This window comes from Polypterus senegalus, chromosome 12 (genome assembly GCF_016835505.1).
Source record: "Polypterus senegalus isolate Bchr_013 chromosome 12, ASM1683550v1, whole genome shotgun sequence".
NCBI lineage: Eukaryota > Metazoa > Chordata > Cladistia > Polypteriformes > Polypteridae > Polypterus > Polypterus senegalus.
In genome coordinates, this window is record NC_053165.1 from 88196972 (window position 1) to 88213234 (window position 16263).

The 16263-nt window shown below is 41.2% G+C and overlaps 1 protein-coding gene across 1 annotated transcript in view; it reads left to right on the top strand.

Annotated features, from left to right (window-relative positions):
• The window catches only part of LOC120540499 (echinoderm microtubule-associated protein-like 4), an 85239-nt gene that overhangs the window by 45277 nt on the left and 23699 nt on the right, over window positions 1-16263 (top strand). The window contains exons 11-12 of the mRNA XM_039771339.1: window positions 1306-1455; window positions 8955-9439. Coding sequence (XP_039627273.1) covers window positions 1306-1455; window positions 8955-9439 — 635 coding nt within the window. The remainder of the gene's footprint in view (window positions 1-1305; window positions 1456-8954; window positions 9440-16263) is intronic.

Genomic DNA, 16263 nt, shown 5'->3' on the forward strand with positions numbered 1-16263 from the left:
GTGGATTCTTCATGATTGACAGGAGTTTGCTTAGTGCCCGTCGCTCTGCCACAGATGTTAAACTGTCCAACTTTAATCCTACAATGGAGCCTGCCTTCTTAACAAGTTTGTCCAGGCGTGAGGCGTCTTTCATCTTTATGCTGCCACCCCAGCACACCACCGCGTAGAAGAGGGCACTCGCCACAACCGTCTGGTAGAACATCTGCAGCATCTTACTGCAGATGTTGAATCTATACTCAATTATCCTGCCTTCATGCATAACCAACATCACCCCCATTACCTGCACTCCCCATACTCAGCTTTTACATGGGTTGTTCATCTCTGCAACCACCATCTGGTAATCCTTTTAAGCACCAAAATGAGGTCAATCATCTGTACCCCTCACCTAGAAACTCTACTGCCCATATCAATTACTTAAACTACCACCGACAGATTCTCTCACAGCCTGCCACATTCCACTACTCATCTTATGAACAGCACCCACCAAAGAATCGGCACAACTAAAGATTCAGGTGGTTGTGAGTGCCACGTGGAATTGTCCTGATACACTCACAGCTGTGCATCTTTTGGAACACCGTTGTCACAGGTGTATTGAGAATAGACCACCACCCAGAAAACATCCAGCAAATAAAGGCGCTGTTGTCACAAACAGATCTCTGAGGAAGTGGCCGACAGATCTGATTTGCACAAACTAATAGATGAGTTGAAGTTTCACAGGTAAAAGCACAGCATAACAGATATATAGAAAGAGGCGTATTAGAAAGTACAGGCAGCTGATGACCTAACTAATGTTGCCTCTCATTAAAAGAAAAAAAAAACAACAATATCCTGCTGTTGCAGTAGCCTAACTTAACATAAACACTGGTGGACTGGAAAAACAAGGTCTGGTCTTTTTACAAATCACTGTACTGCTGATTCAAGCTGATAGGACCCCCAGAACATAGTGAAAAGCCCATAAATTCATGGACCTATCCTGCCAGGTGTCATCAATGCATATTGGTGGCAGTAGTGTAATACAGCATGGTGTGTTGTTGTGGTACGACTTGTATAAGTAACACTGAAAAGCCCCAAGATATGTAATGCATTCCTTTATGAAAGAAGCATACCCATTGAGGTTTTGAATGAAGGATTGATTTTAAAACGTTTTTTCATGCAACACAGATGGTAAGTTTAAAGTACTGCCAGTATGACTATAATGCAGAGTTCAGTTATTGTCATTATACATTACAGTACAGTAAAAAACATTTTTTTCCCTGAAAAGGGATATCATCTTCTCACTAATTTTGTTAAGTTCTCTGTTTGCAGGTATGGAATCGGTGGACCTGACTGTGGTAGTAATCTGCTTTGCAGTAAATCTGGCAAACTGGTATACTTTATCAGCTGCATTGGAGTAGTTTTTAATGTTACAGAAAAAACACAGAAGCATTATTGTGAACATACAGCTAAAATTACAAGGTGAGAATATTCAGGATTTTTGTATGAAACATGACATTTTGTTCATTAATGCTTCTCTTCATTCTACTCTGACCTTTTCTTTCTCTTCTGTCTAAATCGTATAATCTTGTTAGATACAAATGGATATAACTCCTTAATTTTACTTGATACGGTTTATGATTTACTTAAATAGATAGTGAAAGGCATTGTATGAGATAGGGAGAGAGATTGACAGTTAAAAGGCACTATGATAGATAAATAAGGCACTAGATAGATAGATGTGAAAGGCACTATATAAAAGATAGATAGATAGATAGATGTGAAAGGCACTATATAATAGATGGATAGATAGATGCGAAAGGCACTATATAATAGATAGATAGATAGATGCGAAGGGCACTATATAATAGATAGATAGATGCGAAGGGCACTATATAATAGATAGATAGATGCGAAGGGCACTATATAATAGATAGATAGATGCGAAAGGCACGATATAATAGATAGATAGATAGATCTAACACAGTTCTGTCTGTCTATTCTTCTATCTAGCCTATCACCCCTCCTTGGATGTTTTCACATTTTATTATTATATAACATGGAATTACAGTGAATTACAGTAATTTGGCTTTTTTGACACTGAGCAACAGAAAAAGACTTTAATGTCAAAGTGAAAAGAGTTCTCTCCAATGTGAGCTAAATTCATTCCAAATATAAGACATTCATGTATGCTGGGATGGACTCCAGCTTCGGGTAAAGCAGGTTTGGAAAATGGTTGATGGATATAAAACAATATAATTGATCACATAAGTATTCATCTCATTTAATGACACTCTTAAATCACCAGTTGGGCAGCCAATTGGTTTTAGAAGTTGCAGAATTATCTTAATGGACATCACCTGTCTAGTGTTTCTGGAAAGGTCATCTTCTGGTGAGTATGGCAGTCTGATCTACACAATGAAGACAAGAGAACATGTCAAGACACTAAGAGAAGAGGATTGAGAAGCACAAATGAATATCCCGTTAAATCGGTCATTAGGAAATTGAAACAGAACGACAGAGCTGTAAATCTGCCTAGAGCAGGCCAACCACAGAAAGTTATTGTGCAAGAGGAAGGTGAGTGACGGATGAGACCAATGAGAACTCTGACAGGGTCATGAGCTACAGTGCATGAGAATGGAGAGACTGCGTGGACAACGGCTATGTCTGGGTGCTTCACCAGTTGTAGCTTATATAAGAGAGTGTGAATCATTCATCCAGTTATTCACCTATCTTCAATCCATGTAAGTCCAATTCAGGTTCCCAGTTGTCCTGACTGTATCTGGTACAAGGTGAGGCAACCTTGCAATTCTATAATTTAAAACTGATGAGTGTTGCCAGAACCATTTAGTACACACAGTAGTAATCACAGGAAGATGGATGATAGACTTGAGTAACACACATTGCATAAATCATATGGTCTTCAGTCCATTGATAGTGAAGAATATCATCACTGATTTGTATCAGATTTCTGTCTGAATGGTTATTAATGTAAATGACAATTTGGGTTGCACAAGTCAGCTATGAATCTCATCTGAAATATCACATATGATATGAGTATTCAGAAGGTTTCCTCAGTTGTTAGTTGAAACCCCTATGTCAGCGATTACAGCCTGAAGATCTTCTTGGATGTAATGCAACAAGATACACACACCTGGATTTAGTGGTTGTCTGCCATTCTTCTCTGTCGATTTTTCTCAAGCTCTGTCAGGTTAGATGGAGATCATCAGTAGATAGCTATTTTCAGGTGTCTCCTGAAATGCTGGATTGGGTTCAAGTCCGTTCTCTGGCTGGGCCACTCAATGACATTCACAGTGTTGTCCCTAAATCACTTTTGCGTTGTCTTTGCTTAGTCCTGTTGGAAGGTGAATCTTCAGTCCAGTCTGAGATCCAGAGTGCTCTGGAACAAGGTTTCATTAAGGATATCTCTGGACTTTGCTCTGTTCAGCTTTACCTTGACCCTGACTAGTCTCCTGATCCCTGAAGCTGCCACCCCCATGCTTCACTGTTAGAACTAAATTGTACAGGTGATGAATGGTGATGCTATGAGTTGAGGCCAAACACTTCAGCCTTGCTTTCATAGGATCAGTGAATCCTCCTTCTCACAGTCCGAGACTCCTTTAGGTGCCTTTTTGCAAACTCCCAGTGGTCTTTCATGTGTCTTTTACTGAGGAGAAGCTTCCATCGGACCACTATGCCATAATTTCTAGATTGATGGAGTGTTGCAGTGGTGGTTGTCCTTCTGGAAGTTTCTCCCATCTCCCCACACTTTCTCTGGTGATCAGCCAAAGTGACCATTGTGTTCTTGTGCCAAGGCCATTCTCCCCTGACTGCTTAGTTTGGCCAGCTCTAGGAAGAGGTGTGGTTATGCCTATCTTGTTCCATTGAGGCTTTCATCTGGCCACTCTGCTATAAAGCCCAGATCAATGGAGTGTCATAGTGGTGGTTATCCTTGTGAAGTTTCTCTTATCTTCTCACACTTTTTCTGGAGCTCATCCATTGGGTTCTTAGTCACCTCTTTTACCATAACTCTTCTTGATTGCCTGGCATCCAGGTCTCAGTAGAGTCATAGTTGTTCTGAGTTTCTTCAATTTAAGAATTATGGAGGCCATAGTGCTCTTAGGAACTTTCAGTGCTGCAGAATCTCTTTTTGTAACCTTCCCTCGATCTGTGCATGGACACAGTCCTGTCTCTACATTCAATTCCTTTGACCTCATGTCTTAGTTTTTCTTTAACTGTGGGACTTTCTACAGACACCAAGTCCAATCAACTGAACTGACCACAGGTGGACTCCAAACATCTCAATGACAATCAACAGAACCCTCCCGGAATAAGTGGGTTGGTAAGAAGGATGGGTGGAAACATAATTTTGCAACAAATTCCATGTTTTTCCTTAGTCATTCTGGAGCAGTAAGTGTTGTTTGATGAGGGAAAAAAATGAATGTAAATGATTTTAGCAAAAGGCTGTGACACAACGAAATGTGAAAAAAGTGATGGAATCTGAAGACTTGCTGAATGAACTCAGATATAAGCAGATATCACCTTGAAGGCACCAATACATCAACATGAGTATGAGCACTCCTGGTGAGCCTCCCTGAGGGTCTACTCCTCAAACTTCACTTTAAGTATATTAGCAATTCTCATTTGGCCCATTCTGAGTGTGTGTGTGTCACTGTAGTGGATTGGCACCACAGTATGGGTTGGTCTCTTCCTTGGCATAGTTATTGGCCCAGCTTGACCTTGTATTGGAATAAGTGGATTCAGAAAATAAATGATTGACTGAATGAGTCCATCCATTTTGGCTGAGTATGAGTGAATGCAATTAGGGTGCCCAAGTTTGGCTCATGTCTGGGATAACCTCCAGCCTTCCGTGATTCTTTTCTACAAAGATGGAATCTGAGAATTAATTGATAGATATATTTAACATTAAAGTGATTGATAGCTCAGTGAATTTTCCACAAAGCCGCACTATGGGTATGGCTATAGCTAAATTACTTGAAATGTGAATCCTAAAAGACCATTTCATTGTCAGTTTGCTTTGAAGTTCCTTGTGGGATAGAATTTCGATGCTGTGGGATTTATTTTGGAATACATTTGTAGAATTATATATACATTTTTCCCTAGTCAGCAAGCTAATACAATATTTCTTCTTGTCATCTTGACTGCTGCTAACAAAGAAGCCATTGCAAGCTGGGAGTGCAGAACTGTTGGCTTTAAGATGCAGGCATGAGTCAGAAAAGGAAAGGCGGACGCTTTTGTTCCCCAGAAGACAACCGTATATTAAGGCCCATCAGGATTATCCCTTGAGTTGTGTTAGCGGCCTCTAAGTGGGTTTTTTCTTCTTTTTTATTTTTTTATTTATTTATTTTTTTTTAGAAGAAATCAAGCAAAAGCTGTCACTTGGCAGGGTGATGCTTATATTTACCCTGCACTGATTTGTAAAAGAAAAGCCATATTGTTGTGTTGTTAGTACCCAATTAAAATCAGTCAAAACACCTCAGTAATGTCACTGAACTTTAAGTAATCCCAGTGGCGGTGATGTTACCTGAATTTCTTTTCCGCTTTAGATAGATAGATAGATACTTTATTAATCCCAAGGGGAAATTCACATACTCCAGCAGCAGCATACTGATAAAAAACGTATTAAATTAAAGAGTAATAACAATGCAGGTATAACAGACAATAACTTTCTATAATGTTAACGTTTAACCCCCCCGGGTGGAATTGAAGAGTCGCATAGTGTGGGGTCTCCTCAGTCTGTCAGTGGAGCAGGACGGTGACAGCAGTCTGTCACTGAATCTGCTCCTCTGCCTGGAGATGATCTTGTTCAGTGGATGTAGTGGATTCTCCATGATTGACAGGAGTCTGCTCAGCGCCCGTTGCTCTGCCACGGATGTCAAACTGTTCAGCTCCGTGCCTACAATAGAGCCTGCCTTCCTCACCAGTTTGTCCAAGCGTGAGGCGTCCCTCTTCTTTATGCTGCCTCCCCAGCACACCACCACGTAGAAGAGGGCGCCACAACCGTCTGGTAGAACATCTGCAGCATCTTATTGCAGATGTTGAAGGACGCCAGCCTTCTAAGGAAGTATAGTCGGCTCTGTCCTCTCTTGCACAGAGCATCAGTATTGGCAGTCCAGTCCAGTTTATCATCCAGCAGCACTCCCAGGTATTTATAGGTCTGCACAGTCACCTCTGATGATCACAGGGTCCATGAGGGGTCTGGGCCTCCTATAATCCACCACCAGCTCCTTGGTTTTGCTGGTGTTCAGTTGTAGGTGGTTTGAGTCGCACCATTTAACAAAGTCCTTGATTAGGTTCCTATACTCTTCCTCCTGCCCACTCCTGATGCAGCCCACCATAGCAATGTCATCAGTGAACTTTTGCACATGGCAGGACCGGAGAAAGCACAGTCCCCTGCGGTGCGGCTGTGCTGCTAACCACAATGTTAGACCTGCCGTTCCTGAGACGCACATACTGAGGTCTGTCTGTAAGATCTTTACAATCACAGCTGACTAATTCAAATAGTTCATACAAGTAAAACACTTTGGTGCTGCACTCTGCTTTTACCCCGATGTACACTTTGTGAATTTATTGATGCCCTTTTCCAAGGCAATTTAGAAATTCAGGATTCTTTACAAGTGTTTACAGATAGCACAGGCAGGCTGGGTGACCTGCTTCACCGAGTCACAGAAGGGAACTGAACCAGTGGCCTTGAGCTTAATGATGCAAAGCCTTGGTCATTGTGGCACACTGCCCACTGTGTTAAGTGATTGGCACACATAACCTCATTCACACCACTCATACAGTGCAGGATTGTGTGAAAAATAAAAAACACCTGAAATATCCCATTGACACAACTGCACAGAGCCTTTACTATGACCCTTGAAATATGGCTCAGGTGCATCCCATTCTGTTGATAATCACTGAGATGCTTCTAAACCTTGTCTGGAGTCCACCAATTTATTGGAGGCACACAACGTTCAGTTGAACAAAACCCAAGGTGTTGGGTCAAAGGAATTTTCTGCAGAGCTTAAAGTTGGGATCGTGTCGAGGCTCAGATAGAGGAATATACCTGCAGCACTGACAGTTCCCAAGAGCACAGTGACCTCCATAATTCTTAAATGGAAAAAGCCTGGAACAACTATGACTCTTCCTATAGCTAAACTGAGCCATCAGGGGACAAAGGCCATGGTATGAAAAGCAACCAAGATCCTAATGGCTGGACTCTAGAGAACTTGTGTGGAGATGGGAGAAACCTCTAGAAGGACAATTACCGCAACACTTCATCAATCTAGGCTTTATGACTTAGTGGCCAGACGGAAGCCTCCCCTCAGTAAAAGACACAAGGAAGCTCATTTGGAGATTTGGACCCTCAGACTATGGAAAACAAGATTCCCTGGTCTGATGAATTTAAGGTGGAACTGTTTGGCCTAAACGTTAAGTGTCACGTCTGGACAAAACCAGGCCCCGCTCATCATCTGTAAAATACAATTCTAGCAGTGAAGCATGGTTGTGGAAGCATCATGCTTTGGGGTTGTTTTTCAGTGGCAGGGACTGGGAGACTAGCCAGGGTTGAGGGAAAGCTGAACAGAGAAAAGTATAAAGATATCCTTAATGAAAACTTTCTCCATAGTGCTCAGGACCTCGGACTGGATCGACAAGAATCTAAGCACAAAGAAAGCACGACACAGGAGTGACTTAGGAACAAGTCGAGGAATGTCCTTGAGTGGCCCAGCCAGAATCTGGACTTAAACCCAATCAAACCTCTCTAGAGAGACTTGAAAACAGCTCTCCACCTATGGTATCCATCCAACCTGCCCGAGTTTGAAAGGATCTGAAAAGAAGAATGGCAGAAAAGCCTCAAATACAGGTATGGGGACCCTGCCACATCAAACCCAAAAAGACTCCAGGTTGGAATGGCTGCCAAAGGAGTTTCATGTAAGTACTGAGGAAAAGGTCTAAATACTGGTGTCAAGGTGACATTTCAGTTTTTAATTTTTATTAAATTTACAAAAAACATCTAAAATCATATTTTGTTTTATCATCCCTGGGCTATTCAGTGCTGTTTGATGAGAGATAAAATGAATTTAAATGATCTTCAACACAACAAATATGAGAAAAGTGACAGGGTCTGAATACTTTCTATAGGCTCCATTATACAGGATCTATGTACTGTGTCTATAAAAAGTATTCACCCCTATGGCTGTCTGACATTACAGGGTCTTTTTCTGTTGTTCAGTGTAAACAAAACCAAATTATGTCGACTGTGATTCCATGTTGTATAGCAAAAAAGTGTGAAAACATCCAAGGGGGGTGCTTTCCATATTTTACTGTTGCACTCCATTCAATGTATGATTTTCCATTTGTCTTTTGTTATTATTGTCACTATTTTGGATGGATGGATGGATGGATGGATAAATAGTAGACAAGATTAAAAATCTAGATAGATAGATGGTATAGTAGGCAAGATTAAAAATCTAGATAGATAGATGGTGTAGTAGGCAAGATTAAAAATCTAGATAGATGGTATAGTAGACAAGATTAAAAATCTAGATAGATAGATGGTATAGTAGACAAGATTAAAAATCTAGATAGATAGATGGTATAGTAGGCAAGATTAAAAATCTAGATAGATAGATGGTATAGTAGGCAAGATTAAAAATCTAGATAGATAGATGGTATAGTAGGTAAGATTAAAAATATAAGTAGATAGATAGATAGCGTAGTAGGCCAGATTAAAAAGATAGATAGTATAGTAGGCAAAATAAAAAAATCTAGATAGATAGATAGACTTTGTTTGACCCCAAGTGGACATTAAACCTTTACACGATAGACATGCAACTAAGAATTTCTCTGTGCCGTGCACATATGACAATAAACATGAATTTGAATGATTAACCTAGAAAGCACCATTTTGAACATCCCACTTTAATATCTAATGTAATTTCTCTTTCCAAATGTCCCTGGCATGTCATTTCCAGCCTTGCCCTTCACCCTGATGGTGACACTGCTGCTACTGGCCAAGCTGAACAAAAGAACAACATACTAGGAAAAGCTCACGTTCGAGTTTGGCACCTGGAAAGCTTACAAACCCTGCATGTGATTGGAATGCACACCTTTATGTCATCTGTCACCAGCATTGGCTTCTCATACTCACAGGCTCTTCTAGTTGCCATTGACAGCAGACGTGTCCAGCTCATGGCAGTGTGGGACCTTAGCATGGCATGCATGGTGGCCAAATGTAAAATTGGTACTGCGGAGCAGTCAACGCAAGTTACTAACGTGCGGTTTGGAATGAAGAACGCAGGAAGCCTGCTTACAGCTGGAGAAGAGCATCTGGTCTGGTGGACGATTGACAGGGAGACCGGAAGGATTGTGGAGAGTCAGAAAGCAGATTATCAGAAAGAGTCACAACCCAAATGTATCACCTGTGTGCTCTACAGCGAGAAGGGGGATCTCATTACAGGTCAGTGTCTTCTCGCTAAATTGATCCGAGCCAAGGTTCAGAGATGTTGCTGTGCTGAACTGGGTTTGTAAATGACAGACCAGCAACACGTTTTCATCTTTTTAAGAGTATGCAGAAGTGTATCTTGTAGAACTACCAGAAGTTATTGAACATCTCTGAAGGAAAAATAATACCAGCAACCTGGTGGCACCCAGTAAAATGATAACCCTGAAATTCATTTATTAACCAACAGGGTTAATTGAGTGTGCTGCAGTCTAAAAGGAATAAGAAACCCACGGACAATAGTCTAACTTTAGTAGATTTCCGAAAATCTAAAAGATGGGCTTTGTTTTATTCAAAACCACAGCGTGCAAACACATTTATATATCTATCCATCCATCCATTATCCAACCCGCTATATCCTAACTACAGGGTTACAGGGGTCTGCTGGAGCCAATCCCAGCCAACACAGGGCACACATTTAAAATATCTACATATTCCCAATATCATCCCCCGATGGTGTTCATATTTGCACATACATTATAGTAAGAAACTAAACACCACAGCACAGGGGTCTTTGTGATGTGGGAGGGTAACTTGAGACTGGCACCTTAAAATGAGTCCAATGTGAGAGGATCTTGTGACGGACTGGCTTCTATGGCGGGTAATTAACTGCATTTAAAGATTCTAGGATAGGATATTATAGGATAAGTAATTTCTAAAAATGTGTGGATGGCACCAGTGGTTAGTGCTAATGCCTCACACCTCCAGGACCCTCCACTCTGTGCAACTTGTATGTTTTCCTTCCTTTGCAAGGAAGTGTGTGTAAGCCGGGGTGGGCAATTCTGATCCTGGAGGGCCACAGTGGCTTTCATTCTAACCATTTTCTTAATTAGTGACCAGTTCTTGCTGCTAATTAACTTAATGTCATTGATTTGCTATTTAAGACTCAGACCCTTTAAATCGGGGGTGAGCAACATAAGGCCTGGAGGGTCACAACGGCTACAGGTTTTTGTTCCAACCCAGTTGCCCATGGGATGTCATCTACTGTTGATGAAGCAATTATTGCTCAAGTGACGTTTTTATCTGCTTCATTTTAGTGGTCTCACTTGTTAAGGTTCCCCACCCTTAATCCTCTTTAATAAAAGCCCTGTGTGCGTCCAGGTGTCCGTGTGTGTGTGTCTTCTGCTGAAGTGTGCATGCGCGGGGCCGCGACGCACATCGCACCGTGCCCCGCCCATGCGCACAGCACCTTGGTCGCACACACACTCGAAGCTGGGCACACAGTGAATGGCCTATCCGCGGCAGCACATAATAAGCAAATAAAAGACATCATTGCTGGGGAGATTGCTGATTGGGTAGTCGCGGCCGCGCACATAAAATCCGTTGCTGGGGAGACGCCACACGTACAATAATCAGCTACACGCCAGCACAGATTAAAATACTTGCTGGGGAGACGACACAGTCACGATTATCAACTGCACGCCACACATTACATCAGTTGCTGGGGACACTCTGCTGATTGCCCACTGTTGTGACAGAAAATTAAAGTCATATTACGGACATCAAAGCCAGTATTACTGTCAGAGAAAATTACAGGCATTTTATGGAAATACAAACGAGTATTACTGCGAGAGAAAATTAAAGACATATTAAAGGATGCATATTACAGCCACATACAAGCCAGTATTATTGTAGGAGAAAATATTACGGACATATCTACTAACAACATGCCACCCAAAAAAAAAAGGACACGTCAAGTAGGACAAAAGACACAGACAATCAAATCCTATATAAGCAACATCTCCTGGAAGAACGGTCAGCTCAACAAGTAAACATCAACAAGAGAAAGGCTGAAAGACAAAAAAAAAAAAACAAACAAATAGATCGATTGAAGAAAAAGAAAATGAGTGTCAGAAAAACGCTAAAAGAGAAAGACTCAGAAGAGCAAACCTTAGAAAAAGTTGGCATTTACTTTCCAGATCCAGTGTTCAGCCACGGTCAGTTATATGCTGCATTATCAACAGTTAGAAGTTTTCCAGATGTTGTTGTCAAGGTTGTAGATGGTCCTGATCAAGGCAGACTCTTGCCAAACTCAGACAGAATATTTACAAGTAATGTTGTCTGTAATGAAATTTTATAGAAAAATTTCATGAGGTAAGAAAATAGAAAATTTTTCCTAAATATCTTCTTCAGATTTTGTGTATTACAGATTATTACAAAGGTTTACACTAAGGCAATATTAATTATACTTACTGTATTGTCATACGTTTCTATTTTATTTTTATTATTATTTTACTTTAGGCTTCTTGCAAAAATATTTTTGACAAGAAACAGAATGAGGTCAGGGTCCCTTGCCATTTAATATGGACTGTTCCTACTGTTTATGCACTACTGTTCTAGCGCCCGTTATTGTAACGGGCTTAATGTCTAGTTACTTATATTGGTCTTAAACAGTTGCATTCGCTCTTTTTAACGGCTCCTTCTTAGCAATAACATGCAAGTAACAGCAGTTCTCTGTTTAGCTTGTTTACTTTTCCAGCCTGAAGAACTGAAAATTACTCATCTGTTTTGGGCTTCAGATCATTTGGATGATATCATTACAAAGGGAAAAAAAAGATCTGTGACTCAAGAATGGCTTGACATTGCAGAGATAACACTAACAAGTCATGATATTGAATAAGACCTGTTATTAGCATGGATTGTGTTCTAATTAAACAACTGGGTTGGAACAAAACCAGCAGCCACTGCCACCATTTTGAGCATCCCACTTTTTATATCTAATGCAACTTCTCTTTCCAAATGTCCCTGGCATGTCATTTCCAGCCTTGCACTTCACCCTGATGGTGACACTGCTGCCAAGCTTGGCCAAGCTGAACAAAAAAAAAAAAATATTCTAGGAAAAGCTCATGTTTGAGTTTGGCATCTGGAAAGCTCCTCCAGGACTGGCATTGATCACCGTTGATCTAGAGCAGGGCTGTCCAACTCTGGTCCTGGAGGGCCGCAGTGGCTGAAAACTTTTTAAAATCAGTGGCCTGTTCCTGCTGCTAATTAACTGTTTTTCTTTCATTTTAATTGATTAGCTTTTAAGACTCTGACCCCTTAATTGTTCTTTTTTTTTTCTTAGTTACCAGCCAAACAATAATGAGATAAAAAATAAGCCAACACATGACCAGCTAACCTGCTTCCATCGTACAATATCTGAAAACCAGTAACGGCGCACAGTGAATACACTTGACTTATAGTTTTCCTCCTCTTTCTTTCTCTGTACGTTTAACACTCGTTTGCTCGGAGGTCGATGCGCTTACTCCTTCCTGAGCAGCTCTTCCTTTCTCCACCCTAGTGGCCCGCTGCTTCTTTTCTTTTGTCGGCATCTTTTCGCATTAAAACTGATTAACTCAGTGTTTGTGTTGCAATTACTTAGTATGTTTTCCTTAATTTTTCACTAAGGCTGGTACTTAAGTCTTCAATCTGCCATAAGAATGATTTAAAATATGAAAATGGAGGGGAAATGATGGCTAAGGTTGTAGGCATAAGAACGGCACCCGTACACATGGGCCGCATGGCCGCCCTCCTGGGTGGTGCAGAGAGCTGATTCTACAATAAAATAAAATAAAAATAAAAAGAGGAATAACCTTGGAGTCAATCATCACCCAAAAGTGGATAGTAGACGTCACATAATATATATGTACCAAATTTCAGGTCAATCAGTCAAACGGTTTGCGAGCTACAGGCGATTTAAAATCATGGACAGACAAACAGACAGCCATGATGGCGTATTATATAAGAAGATAAAGAAAAGCGAAGGCCTTGGTAATATTGAGCTGCTCAGGTCACTAAGACATTTTGACAGTGGCCTTAGAAAAAAAAAAAAAAATCAACAGTTCTGTAAAAATCTGCTGTGGCAGAATGAGACCACCAACAAGCCATGGAAATAAATAACGGGTTTAATTAACAAGAATCGACTTCTAATGAAGAAACTGGTTGGAGTGAAATTGATTGGAGTTTGAGTGCCTGACTTAGATGGTCATCTGTTGGCTCACTTCACGTCCTATTTGTTTGTCTGCCATTTACGGAAAAAAGAAACACGACAATTAAAACAAAGGAAAAAAAAAAAAGTCAAATGGCAGCAGAAATTGGTCACCGATGAAAAATGTGGCAAGAAGAAACACCTGTAGCCACTGCGGCCCTCCAAGACCACCGACGCTGATCACCCTTGATCTACAGGAATACTCCCAATGGCTGGAAACTGACCGAGTGAAACAATAGGGAGGAGCAGAGTCTAGAGGAACGCCCGCAGTAACAGGAGACTGATGGACAGAGACATATGCAGTTAAGATTAGCTGAGTCCCCTCACCGGCATGAAAAGTATTTAGAATCTAACTGCTTAAGGTATGTTCTACATTTAGGGTCCGCTCAAGAAATAAATGCCAGAGGACCACTGAGAGAGTGGGGAGGGATAAATACAACAGTGGCTTTAAGGAACACATTGCACAATTAGGTCCATAAGTATCTGGACAGTGACATGATTTTCATTATTTTTGTTCTGTATGCCACCAGAATGGATTTAAAATGAAGAAAGCATTGCGTATTGGAGTGTAGGCTTTCAGCTTTAATTCAAGGGGTTTACCTGAAATGTCGTATGAGCCGTTTAGCAATGACAGCCATTTTTATACAAGTAACCCCACCTCATTTTCAGGGGCTCAAATGTATTTGGACAATTGACTAACTTGTTGTTCCATAGGCAGGTGGGAGCAGGACCCTCATTATTTCATTAATTATTAAGCAGGTAGAAGGTCTGCAGTTGATTCCATTTCAAATCGCATTTGGAAGTTGTCACTGCGAACACTCAACGTGAGGTCCAAAGAGCTGTCCATGCAAGTAAAAACAGGCCATCATTAGGCAGAGAAAACAAAACAAAACCTTTAGAGAGACAGCGGAACCACCAGGAGTGGTCAAGTCAACCGTTTAGTAGATTTAAAAAAAAATAAGGAACGAACTGGTAAGTTCAGCGACACCAGAAGGCCTGGACAACCATAGAAGACAACTGTGCTGTATGATCACAGAAGAAGAAAAAATAATTCATGATATTTGTCCCGAGACCATTCTCTGGCAGGTCAACCAATCATTGCCAAAGTCTACAATCAAGAGAAGACTTTATGAAAATAAAGACCACAAGGTGCAAACCACTGGTAACCCTCAAGCATAGGAAGGACAGATTAGACTTTGCCAGAAAATATTTTTAAAAATCTAATACAGTTCTAAAAAAGATTTTCCTTGAACAAAGGAAACTAAGATCAATATGAACCAGAATGATGGATAGAGAAGAGTATGGCGAAGAGAAGGAACGGCTCCTGATCCGATGAATACCACAACATCTTTGAATCATGGTGGAGGCCGTGTTATGGCATGAGCATGCGTGACTGCCGATGGAAGCTGGTCACTGGTGTTTACTGATGACATGACGGCTGGCAGAATTAGCAGGATGAATTCTGAAGTGTACAGGGCGCTATACTGTCTGCTTAGATTCAGCCAAATGCTGCAAAACTGATAGGATGACACTTCACGGTACAGATGGACATTGAGCCAAGCAAAGAAGAGGAATATTCTTGAATGGCCAATTCAATCAACTGACCACAACCCAACTGGACATGCATTTCACTTGCTGAAGACAAAACTGAAGGCAGAAAGTCCAACGAACAAGCAGCACCTGAAGGCAGCTGCAGTCAAGGCCTGGCAAGGCATCACGAGGGTGGAATCCCAGCACTTGGAGATGGCCATGGGTTCAGACTTCAGGCAGTCAAAGGGATTTCAACAAAATATCAAAAAAGATACAGTGGTACCTTGGTATACGTCCACTTTGGAATAAGTCCAACTTGGTATACGCCCTGTTTGGACGCAAAAAATTTTGCTTGGTATACGACCTTTGTTTGGAATACGACTATCGTGCTAGAACACCGCGTGCTACCCTCTCGAGACAAAGCCACGACTGCCCACGAGCGTCAGTACGCCAGTTGCTAGCATTCAGTGAACAACCCGCGCTATAACTCTCTGTGAATTTTCACATTATTTGTGTTTTTTCGCGTAACTTTGAATTGATTGTTGAAAAGTATGAAGTGTATCCGGGACATGGCTGCTGCACACCGTATGCCGAGAACGATTGTGAAAATCAAAGACGTTATTAAAAAGTAAAGTGAGGTTCAATTTTCATTTATTTCATCTAATTGCTTTTGTATTTATGTATTTTAGTATTAAGCAGTGTTTACATTATTTTATACAACCCCATCAATGTATAATATGCCAATAATAATAGGATTTTTTTTCATGGGAATGGATTAATCATTTTCCCTTTATTTCTTATGGGAAAAATTAGTTTGGTATACGTCCTGTTTGGTATAAGTCCAAGGATCTGGAACGGATTAAGGACGTATACTGAAGTACCACTGTAATTGTGGTTCACCGACAAAAGCGCGACATTGAGCGCAGACAAACCCGCTAACTGGTTTTCGACAAATGCGCGCCGACACAATCGCGAGAGAGGCCAAGAGAGTGGGACGCGTAAGTGCGCATTATGTACACATTATGTGCTAGGTTATAACTGTTATAACTGCTGATGACATGCCGCGAACAAATAACTCAGTCGAGGGTTGGCATAGCGCGTCGTATACAAAGCGGAATTACCAGCAGTCAGGCAGCCAGCAAGTCTAAATACGCTCAACTATCAAGACGTCTTGCTGCAATTCTTCCTGCATATGCAGGGCGTGATCTTAAGGACTATCTGCGTGCCGTGTCTCATAATACAGTAATCCCTCCTCGATCGCGGGGGTTGCGTTCCAGAACCCCAT